At 31.3% G+C, this 12,255-nt stretch overlaps 2 protein-coding genes across 2 annotated transcripts in view; one reads left to right on the plus strand and one right to left on the minus strand.

Annotated features, from left to right (window-relative positions):
- LOC148628468 (prestin-like) overlaps positions 1-5,680 on the plus strand; it is an 82,782-nt gene extending 77,102 nt beyond the window's left edge. The window contains exons 21-22 of the mRNA XM_088587956.1: positions 1,290-1,329; positions 2,234-5,680. Of these exons, the coding sequence (XP_088444082.1) occupies positions 1,290-1,307 (18 nt within the window). The 3' untranslated portion in view covers positions 1,308-1,329; positions 2,234-5,680. The remainder of the gene's footprint in view (positions 1-1,289; positions 1,330-2,233) is intronic.
- A 2,109-nt stretch (positions 5,681-7,789) lies between these two features.
- Positions 7,790-12,255, minus strand: part of LOC148628469 (integrator complex subunit 13-like) — a 72,944-nt gene continuing 68,478 nt past the window's right edge. Inside the window, exon 17 of the mRNA XM_088587990.1 lies at positions 7,790-8,433. Coding sequence (XP_088444116.1) covers positions 8,388-8,433 — 46 coding nt within the window. The 3' untranslated portion in view covers positions 7,790-8,387. The remainder of the gene's footprint in view (positions 8,434-12,255) is intronic.

Here is a 12,255-nt window from a genome sequence, read left to right on the forward strand (position 1 = left end):
GTATACTCCCAACTGTTTAAGATTTGATCTCTGCCTTCATATGAAACTGTGCCTTGTGAAGCATTTTATTACTCACTAACTTCACAAAACCCTGATATCATCAAGAATGCTAGAAAAATAGTCCCAGGAGGCCATAATACTTAGCACAGTATTTGAGTTCTTAAAATATTTTTTTTTTTGAAATGCAATCTACATTATTTTAATCTTTTTTCATTTTGCTTCTTTGATTTGCATTGCCATCTAAATGACTTCATGGGTTTCTTGTATGGTTTCTTGGGAGGGGAGCAGGGTTATCTCTTGGTGAGCTTTTAGTTTTTCTATATAGTATTAAATACTAAACTGACTTGTTTAAGGTTAAGTGATTGGTGATACACTATCAGAGTTGTTATATTTATGGCTTGAAATTGAAAAATTCTGTTATATTTCCTGTGTCTGCTGGTATGCCCTGATCTGGTTAGGCTAGTTTTGATACCAGTTTTATTTGTGCATCATCTAAAAAAAGTTTGCAGACTTTTAATCTGTATTTTAATCCAGCATTAGCTTGTAATAGGGTTTGTAAGTCTAGTTCTAGTTTCAGTTCCCCTTCCGGAATCTCTAATGTAGAAATTATTGAAATCTGAAGACCGATCTACATTTTATTGTTTACTTCTGGGAAGTCAAAACGCTGCATCACAATGCTAAATCCTCTATTTTATGCTTTCTTAAAATTTTATCCTTTGGAACAAGATATTTGTCTTTTTTTATTGGTATTTTTACACAGAAAGATATTTTGCTTTTTGTATTGAACTCAATGCTTTGTTAATGATGAATCTCCTTGCATTTGAATAGTAGAAGAGTTAGTTAAATTTCAGTCTATGAGACCACCAGAAAATGTTTTATTTTTTCAGTGTATTTAATGTACATTGATATTTATTTTAACAATACTTTTTTAACATTACTTTACTTCGTTAGGATTACCAGGATAATTTCCTAGAAATAGAAATCATTTAAGTTTCAGGAAAACAAATTTTGCTATAATTTTTAACAGATCATATGAGTAATACAGAGATATTGGTATTACATAAATGAATTGTAGCATAAATCAAAGGGAATGTGATGTCCAGAAAATTTAATCTCAGTTTAAAAGGACAAATTTAGATATGTGTTCATTTATAAATAAACAGATTTTTTTTTTAAGTGCATCTAAAAAATTATTTAAATATTTGTATGAAGCATTGGCTTAATCTTAATTCAGATCAGATTTAAAAAAAATATGGTCACATTATTTTCAAGTATTTTTTTGTTTACAGCCAGATGAAAGAGTCTAAAGTTGGGAAGCCATTCAGCATGGTAAGTCTTAGAACTCCAAACTTTTCTCAAATGAAGCTTTGTTGAGGCAAAAAAGTAAAGACTGCAAAATTAACTAGAGCTAGTTGTTTGTGGTTCAGTCTTATATGAACACAAAACATTTGCAGTCGAATAATGGTATCATACCATCGCCATCATTGTTGTCCCTAGTCACTTCAATGTCCAATCAATAACTGTATAGATCTTTATGAAATTATACCACAAGGTTCCATACCACAAAAGAAAGTCTTTGATTGATATTAGGAGTTGTGATTTGTATAGTTTAGGAACTAGGGGATGAAAAGGGTCTAGAAACAGGAACTTTTATGATGTGTGTTCAGTAACTTGATAGTAAACAATTAGGTCTTTATGAAATAATACCACAAGGTGCCATTCCACAATAGGAAGCCTAGGATTGAATTTCGGGATTGTGACTTTAACTGTTTAGGAATTAGGGGACAAAGAAGGGCCCAGGAACAGGCATTTTCATGATACCTAGACAATAACTGAAGTAATTTGGATAGAATTCTTTGAAATTATAACAAAGGTGTCATACAACAAAAGGAATGATGGAATTGATTTTGGGGGTTTTGACTTAAACCATTTAAGAATTAAGGACACCCCCCCCCAAAAAAATAAAAAATAAAAAATAAAAAAATAAAAAAAATAAAAAAAAAGGGACTATGAACAATCATTTTTCTGAAATCTGTACAATATGGACCTCAATTGAATGGATGTCTTTGATAATTATTGCACCACAAGGTGCCAAACCTCCAAAGGAAAGCTAAGATAGATTTTGGAGGTTCTGACATGACATTTTTTTTTATGTCCAGACAATAACTTGAGAAAGTCTTGTTTATGTTTTTTTAAGTATTTTTATACAATGCAATGTTGTTTTTTTTTACAGAAATTTTCTTAGACAGAGAATTTATACTGAAAAGAGAATGTATGTCAGTAGGCATGACTTAATCAAAATGTAGAATATGTATCAGAGTCATGTATTGTCCAAATTCCAAGTGGATGAAAGTGTATCATTCTTTATTACAATTTATAGAAAGTAGTACACGAAATATGTAAATTTTCTTCTTGAAAATAGTTTTTTGTGTGTTCTATATGCTCTCAGAAGTATTCATCATTGGGTGCTAGATCATGGTCATCAAAATTCTATTTTTAAAATCTTCAGTGTAGCTGGTTGTCAGAATTAAAATTTAATACAGATTGTGAAAATTGCAGGTATACTTTCAAATTTGGAATGATGTCATTTTACATTTATTCATTTATATAAGGGGTGATAACCCTCAAATCCAGATCTTCTAGTCACAATTTTTTTCATGTTCACATTTTTATTTAATTTACACTTAAGATTATATTATAGTTATGTGGTTTTTAGTGTGAGAAAAAAATTGCTACAAAATCTCAATTGTTAATTGTGTAGACTTTCATATATTTGGTAGATGGTGTTTTGTTAACAATACATTTATAATGTACAAAATGGAACAATATATATATATATATATATATATATATATATATATATATATATATATATATATATGTGTGTGTGTGTGTGTGTGCACACAAGATGATGGCTTAGTTTACATGTGATTCATTGAAGAATATTACACTAGAATTAAATTGTTTTAACCAGAAATAAAGAAACTTTGTATTAAAGAGGTACAAGTATTTGACTATGGAATAGATTTTGGAGGCAAGCTTTATTTCATTTTTAGTTGAGTACAAATATGAGAATTAAGTAGCAGTCTTTATTAAAAATCAGACAGGAGGTGATTCATGCAAGTCAAAAACCCACTTTTATTTCTTTTTCAGAATCAGTTACAGACCACATAAACAGTCTTAGTTTTTCATTTGAACTTTGCACTTTTGAGATAAAATTTGTATAGATTATACATGAAATTAGCACTTTGCAAGAGTTATCGTTCTTGATTTGCTTTGATTTAGTTGATTATAGTGGGAGATGAATGTATGATTTCCTCAAAAGTATAGATCTGAATACAGAAAAACTATTGTAAAATAAAAATATAGCATCTATTGACCAAAAAAGATTGCTTATTCTGTTATTTTCTGTAGACCATGAATCATCTGTACACTAGGCAGTGTCTGATTTTTTTATGGACTTGTACCTAATGTTTTGGCCAATTCTTAGAGGTACATACCGGTATCTGACAATCAGAAGAGGTGACATGATGAATTATCTTCATATCAGATTCTCAGGTTCATTTGAAATAAATACCTTAGAATAAGTTTTTTTTTTTTTTTAATTTATTCACCAAATGAACCTGAAATGTCAATGATACTCTTGTTTTTATTTAATTTCTGCTGTCTTGTCTAAATAAAATAATATATTTTGCACAATTCTGTATAATTTAATTTCAGAAGTGACACGGTTTCTGATTGAATCAAAATTTTGTTTGTCATCTCAAAGACCAAATTTGTAATGACTGCGACATCATCAACCTTTTTTAAACGATTTAATCGTTGAATTTTGGTACTTACAGCTGCATTAGCTGTCATTTTCGTAAATTTTTGTTTCTGTTGAAATATGCTTTAACTTTGAATTATTTTTGCTAAATTGTACTTTTCCTGTATAATTTCATTTGATTTCCACAAATAAAATACATTAAATACATAAAATAGGTGTTGATGCATTTATTGTCTTGCAAGACAGAAAGTTGACCTAGATAAATTTGTATGAATTTTTAACCGAGGTGAATGTCCTGTCTGCAATCTTTGGAAGTAATGGAGAAAAATAATTAGTTTTATATTACTTAATATTATATTTTTTGGTCTATTTGAAATAACCTCAATGCCTGTGTGCACACTTTAAAATAAGCTCTTATGCTGTTTATTTAGTGTGCACCATGTGATTGAGGTTATTTTTTCATAGACAGAAAAAATATAACAGTCATTTCTTTAATATTATTTTATATTTGATGTTTGTTATTGAAATAAGTAGCACCTGCATCTTGAAAGTATAGGCATTTCTCTGAAGCTTTTTTTACCAAATTGGCAATAATGAGAATCACCTTTGGTAAAAAATAAGGAGATCAAAATTACACTAATGCACACTTTTTGATATAGACGTAATTATAAAATGAAAGAATAACACTGAATTGTTATATATTATTATTTTTCTGATGAAGATTTCATTTGAACTTAATGTATGTTGAAAGGTAAACCATTACAATATTTCAAAACTGTGTTGATAGCTAGTCAATATATTCATTTTCATTACTTATTCTCATCCAATATTTATCACAGGATTGATGGCATTTTATATTCTGATTTACAACTGTTACAGTAAAACAATTTACTATTGGAAATCATTGTAATAACTGCATACTTAAATTTAATGGATATAATTAAAAAATAGATAATTAGCTGTGATATCAGTTAACGTAGAGAGTTACATGTTAGAATATGTGTCAAGTATTTTGGTATAGTTCCCAAGAAGAGTTGTGTTAAAGGTAAACTAAGTGATTCATGTATATTTTTCTAGACCTTAACACTAAGTTTTCTATCCTGAAAGTACCAGTGAAAGTTGGGTTTAGTAGATATTTACTACAAACTTTAGTTGGAATTAACTTTTGAAAAATGCAGGAAAAGATCATTCAAAAATATCTACAAAAATGTCTATACAACCAGAAAAAAAAATTATCTTATAATATACATCATTATTGGGGAAACCAAAATTGAAGAGATTCTTTAAATGGTCAATTAAATACATCAATGTGCCTTAGAATAGAATTCAAATTAATCATGAGTTTTAGACAGATCCATACAATATAGAAAGACATTGACGATGATGACTTTAATTTATAGTATTTTTACATTTGTGCTTACATCTGTGATGTAGTCTTTTTGGTATGATATATTGCTAGTTGTTTTTATTTTCATACATGTGAAAATTTAGTTTATTGAATGTTGTTTAATGTGTTTGATATACCCACAAATTCTGTATGAATATAATTGGATAATTGTTAAGTGGCTAAAGCAATGTTCAAATGTAACTTTTTTATACTAAGAATAGTGAAAAGCTGTTTCCTGATTATTTGTTCAAATACTAAAGGTTCTGTGTTATTTTGATTATCAAACACTGATAAAAAAAAAATTGTTTTTCTTCTTAAATTTCATTAATGATATCTACTAGTGGATGAATTATATAGCTTGAGACACATTTGTACATATTTTCACATTTTTTTCACATACATGTTTGTACATATAATCTTTTCCTAAGATTGTTTAGTAGTTGGAAGTTTCTGTAAAATATAATCTAGTTATTATTCTATTTTTTATCATATTGTTATGATGTGACAAAAATAAATACTTTTTTGTATGTGGGTTTTTTCAATTCCTGAAAGGGATTACCTGACCTTTTAAGTCTGAATTCCTTGTTGAAAACAAGGTTTCATTCTGAAATCACTAGTGTGCCCTTTAAGATGCTTTAATTACATTCATTGTACTATTAGATGTGTGAGAATAAGGTGCAGATACATTTAGGAGTAGACTTAGACCTTCTAACTCTTGTTAAAATTGATGTTTGCTTGCCTTTAATTGTTGAACAAAAGTAAAACACTATTTGAATTGCCTATAGCTAAACATTGTCTGAGAGTCATGACCACTTGTTGAAATAAAAAGCTTTGCTGAGCACAGGAAGATACAACTGCAGTTAGTTGAACTCTGTTCACTTGAGTCCAGTGTGGACACCGTATCAGTTTTTGTGACACAATCAACATAGGGACTTACAGTTCATTATGGACTTGATTGAACACAACATTGCACAATATTTTGAGATTTTTAAAGGTTTGCTTCAGAGTGCATACATGAATCGCTTCGTACCTCTATCTAAAAAAAACCCAAAAAAACAGCAGTTGATAGGGTTACTTCTTACTTAAAGCTCTTATGTTTAGGCTTGGATTTTCATATGAACCCCGCCCCGTGCAGGTCCGGGTGTCAAAAGTATAGGCCTGCAGCAGCACTAAGCTTGTCGTAAAAGGCGACTAAATAGTGCTCAGAAACCCAGCCGGGGGCTAGGCGCTCTGCCCACAGAGCAACTGGGATGTGTGCCCCAGGTGGTGGAATGGGGTACCCCTGGCATGTTACATGCTGGGGTTGTCAGGCTATAATACGGAAAACCTGACCGCAAACCATAGTGGTGCACCGTGTTGGGAAAGATGCCACGTTCGCAGGTTAAAGAACCTTTGCGCTCCGTCACAGGAGGCTAAATTGCCCGACCTTACCCATCCCTCCCTTTTGCTAGTGGCAATCAAAATTTGTCGACCCTACTGTCCTTGTGTCCCATCCCGTTTTTCATTTCATCATCATTTCATGTTCATTTTATCATCCGTTTCATGTTCATCGTCTGAATATAGCTGAAATATTGCTGCTCGGACGTTAAACCCCAACAATCAATCAATCAATCATATGAACCCAATAATTTTTTTTTTTTTCAAAATTGCACCAAAAATAAAATAAGTCCATTTTTTTGGAGTGTATGTGGTCCCTTTGACCCTTTCGAACTCAAAACCATTAAAAGATCTGAAATCTGATTGAAAAATGCATGCTAGGATTTATATACAAAAAAAAATTCAAAATCGGACCTGAAATGAACAAGAAATCAGAAAAAATACTTGTTTCTGGCCCCTTATTCTTACTTGCTTTAAGTCATAACCCCAAGAAATCAATCCCTGTCTTCTTTTTATGGTATGGCACCATGTTTTACAGTTACAAAAAGATTCATTCACATTTTTAAAATGGTTGGGGCCATAATACCAAAATTAAAACCAGCCTTACTTTTGTTTTTTTTTCAACCAAGTTATAAATTTAATAAAGATCAACTAACTAATACTCAAGTTATTGCACAAAAACGAAATGTCTACAGATGCCGATTACAACACCACACCAATATACAACTGCAAATTTTTTGTGGTCGCTTAAAAGCTGATTTTTAAAAATTTTGAAGATTATGGGAAAAAAAAGTACTCTTCAGCATGACACACTGTGCCTATAGCAATGTAGATCAATGTTATCTCTTTGTGTTTACTTCATCAATAAATGGTGCAAACATTGCAATTTTGAAAAAAAAAAAATCTTTTAATCAAATTGAGTTTTCAAATTACTTTTGCTCATTACTCAACAAGAACAATTTAAAAATTGTTATATGTTATATTACTACATCAAAAACATGCAGATTTGTTTCATTTAAATTACATATACATGTACCATGTTCTCTTCCATCACACAAGCAAGAGAAATGAACATGAACAGATTGATAATAAGTCAAACACTACAGCTTGATTGAAATGGAGGACATTCAGGATCATGAACCACTTACCAGGAACTTTTCGGTTCATTTTTGTTACTTTTCAATAATTACAGCAATCCTGAAACTCTTACAAAGCAAGACTGTCTGTCAAAACAATCACCATTTACAAACGATAAGAAGTAATGTTTCATGGATTTTAATTAACAGTTTGTCAGAAAATGAAAAAGGCAACACTTCACCCTATGTAGTTGATCAATTTTTCTCAATTTTGCAGGCACAACAGAAACACAAAATAAAACCAGGTCCTTAAAACTTTTTTTAAAGTGCCATCAGGCCTGGCCTTTACTTATAAGATTTTACAATTTTTCTCAATTTTCCAGGCACAACAGAAACACAAAATAAAACCAGGTCCTTGAAACTTTTTTTAAAGTGCCATCAGGCCTGGCCTTTACTTAAACCTCAGTCTCAAAACGAGGTGAAGAAAGACAAATAAATCAGCAAGCTATTTTGTAGGTATACACATTTATATATCTAAGCTGAAACTTGTTCATATGGAATTTAAAGAAACCGAATAATGGATAAATGGAACAATATCAATCCCATTCTGTTCTGACTGTATCTTATGTTTCAACTTCCTATGGTGACAAGACAGTCTGTTAAAAACCTAGTTCAAAAGACAGTTTGAAGAGTTTCTCCACAGATGTTTGTTCGTTATGCAGTGTTTTCAACACCAGATATTGTTTTAGTTCATTATACAGCATCTTTGACAAAGTGGTAGTTACATCCTGTTCTGCTCATCTTTATTGTTGGCTTCTATCTGAGATCTAAAAAAAACAAGTATCTAGGTTTTATTTGCAACACCAAAACTATATTAAAGTAGAGCATGATGCATTAAACAAAATTCACAACAGCACCAGCTGGGACTTGAGAATCTTTGTCACCTAGCACTGTAACCAAAACTCAACCAATTGAACTAAAGGAGTATTCCAGAACTGCAGATATTTGAGTCAGCAATTATTGAATCTGCTACCTATGAGAAGAACCCATAACCACAATTATCAAATTAATTAATTCACTTGTTTGTTTTAGTTATCAATTACTTATTGCCAAAAGATTTCCTTTGTTTCCAGATCATTTCCACTAGGTACCTCTTGTCTTGTAAACTAATCTAGCTCCTTGTTAAAGTAAAGCTTGCAAGTACTTACAATAAAAACAGATGACAGAATATAGATTCCATATATATATATATATATATATATATATATATATATATATATATATATATATATATATATATATATTTTCTATCATCTGTTTTTATTGTAATTACTTGCAAGCTTTACTTTCACAAGGAGCTAGGTTTATTTACAAGACAAGAGGTACCTAGTGAAAATGAACTTGAAACAAAGGAAATTATGGTACTTTGTTTGGTGCCATGTAAATAATTATACAGTTAAATGTACAAATTTCGGAAAAAAAATTGAACATCAGTGCAAACATGATTTTGGAAAAAAGATCCAGAATTCTACATGTTTAACTCGCAGTAATAAACTTACAAGTTTACAGAACATTTGAATATGAAAACAAAATCAAGTTTAACCACATGTGTAACCTGAATTTAAAATATTTCATTTTTATAATTCTGTCAACCCTTAGCTAAATTAAGATATTGGAGAATTTTCATTTTGATTTTTGTTTTTTTGTTTTTTTTGAAAAACCAATACTGGAAGAACTAGACATTGCCACTAACAAGACTAATAACCCTGTAGTAGCCTGTCAAACCTGTTCATTTGGAGACCATTGTGGAATATGATTCATATTGGACACAACGTTTACATTACAGCGGATAGACTAAGCACTTTTGACACACAATTTGCTGCAATTTCTCCCCTTTAATCTTTATGACAATCCTAAAGTTATTGAGGAGTTGTGTTTAGGTTACAGACCACCAATTCAACCAATGAGCATTTGGAACGTACGCAAAAATAGTCCTACGCAGAAATTACCCCTGTTCCTCATAGTGCTGTGAAAAAAGTTCTCATCTTATTTAAAAAATTGAAACAGTTTCTGAAAGGAAAAACATTTCTGTACATTTTATAGGTGCATTTTGCTTCTTGTGATGTGAAGCCTAATCTCCATAATGATTTTTAAATATACCCCTATCTTGTGAAAACACTGGGATTTCCCATACTATTTATAGACCCTTCACTTCCGGTGACCAGTACTGCACTGCAAGTCTGCTAACCCCACATGCCATTCTGAGGATTGTGAGCTGACATATGTAGAATCATGCTGATATATAGTCTTCTGCAGGTTAAAGTTAAGGTAAAGTCCAGAGAAGCCATTGAATATTGTGAAATTAGCATAGAAGCCTATGGGAAGTGGAATTAGTGGTTTTTTGCCTTAAGCTGAATCCATGGCAAAATGAAAAGTTTCTTGAAATAGCTACTTGAAGATCTTGTTAACTTTGCCATGAGAGGAATACACTACAAAAATCCTGCAAAATATGCATTTTTTTAAGTTATAGGTCCAAATTATGGAAAATTGGTCTTTTTGGCTGATTTTTATGTCCTATCTTGTAAAAAGTGTAGAAAATTTATTAAAAATATCAAATATTAAACTTTGAGGGCTATATTTACCTAAATATGGTGGTAATAAGCACTTGAAATCAAGTTTTGTGTAGATTTGAGCAAAAATTAGGTTAGAAATGAGGAAAAACTCACTTTCATTACTGCGGTTAAGGCCATATAAGCATTCCCCTATGGCAACATGGAAAATCCATTATTGAGCACTTTTTTTGCTTTAGGTGCCCTTTACTGGTCATGTTTTAATGTGAAAACACTGTATTTACAAATTTAAAGCCAAATATATCACCTTTTGTGAAAATTTAAAGATTTAGGATTTTTGACATGTGATCAAGAAAAAGGGGGAGGCATGTCAGAAATAAATTTTTAAAAATAGACCAATTTCTCAGAAAATGATTACTTTTAAAACTATTTCTTCATTAAAATTGTTAAAAAACAAGTTGTAATTGATATTTTTTATTTGAAAAGTCAGAAAAAGTTCTTTGCAAATATTTAATGCATTTAAGTATGGTAGAATATTGTCACTTTTTTGCTCACACAACTTGGTTACCCTATATTTAAAAATCAAATATTTAAAAAAGTGCTTGTCACATTTCACTGAAACTTTGCAAATGCATTCAGTATGTGTGTAGGAAGATACCTGTATAGTTATTTATTTTTTCTAAGACAAAAAGTGACTCTTTAGGTTACAGACCACCAATTCAACCAATGAGCATTTGGAACGTACGCAAAAATAGTCCTACGCAGAAATTACCCCTGTTCCTCATAGTGCTGTGAAAAAAGTTCTCATCTTATTTAAAAAAATGAAACAGTTTCTGAAAGGAAAAACATTTCTGTACATTTTATAGGTGCATTTTGCTTCTTGTGATGTGAAGCCTAATCTCCATAATGATTTTTAAATATACCCCTATCTTGTGAAAACACTGGGATTTCCCATGCTATTTATAGACCCTTCACTTCCGGTGACCAGTACTGCACTGCAAGTCTGCTAACCCCACATGCCATTCTGAGGATTGTGAGCTGACATATGTAGAATCATGCTGATATATAGTCATCTGCAGGTTAAAGTTAAGGTAAAGTCCAGAGAAGCCATTGAATATTGTGAAATTAGCATAGAAGCCTATGGGAAGTGGAATTAGTGGTTTTTAGCCTACAGAGCATACACCAAATCTTTCTGAAAACAGTTTAAGTCCAACAGCCGTTATTTCTATAAATTTAATCCAAAAATAAATTTCTGGCAATAAGCACATCTCTAAATGGTATTTTAACACCCTATTAAGTTTCATAACAATCCTGCAAGTCATTGATGAGGAGTTGCAGAACACTCATGAGACCAGGTTTTGCTGAAAAACGCAGGATTTAAACCCAGAAGTCAGACTTGTCTGATCACAAATCATTTCATACATTTATCAAAATTTGCAGTATTACAAATCTTATTTCATAAATCACCAAGGATTCATTCACTGTATTGCACGCAGTGTTCTAGCTAGGATTTGAAAATAGAGGGCACAGGGAAGGGGGCACTTTAACGTGTAGAATGGTTTGGTTTTTTTTGTTTTTTTTTTCACAAAAAAGGGACATTGATTTTGTATGTTTGTGTTAAGCCAGTAATTTGTATTCTTATTGCTTGCCTGCCAACTTTTGAAAATGAGGGTCGCATCATAATTTACAATCTGAGTAAATTTGACTGCATGTTTCAGATATGCATGACACCCTTATTGTATTGAAAGAGTAATCAAGGGAACCAAGGTTATAGCGGTAATCAAAATAATGTAATCCAGGGACAAAGACCAGACATGGAAAACAGACATACACAACAAAGAACATAAAGTAACTAAAATCATACATACACAACAAAGAACATAAAGTAACTAAAATCATAAATACAAAGTAACAAAAGCAAATGAGCAACTCGGACTCAACCAACATCTGGGAGCATGGACCAGGAGCACCGGTGGGTAAGCGTCCTCTGCTTTTCTAGAAACACCCGCCAAGTTGCTCATAAAAAGTCAAGTCTGGGGTAGACAAACAAGGAAAGGAAAACTATGACCCGTTGAATAA

The sequence above is a fragment of the Perna viridis genome, chromosome 1 (assembly GCF_037379345.1).
Source record: "Perna viridis isolate PV_CMFRI_1.1 ecotype Kerala chromosome 1, ASM3737934v1, whole genome shotgun sequence".
NCBI lineage: Eukaryota > Metazoa > Mollusca > Bivalvia > Mytilida > Mytilidae > Perna > Perna viridis.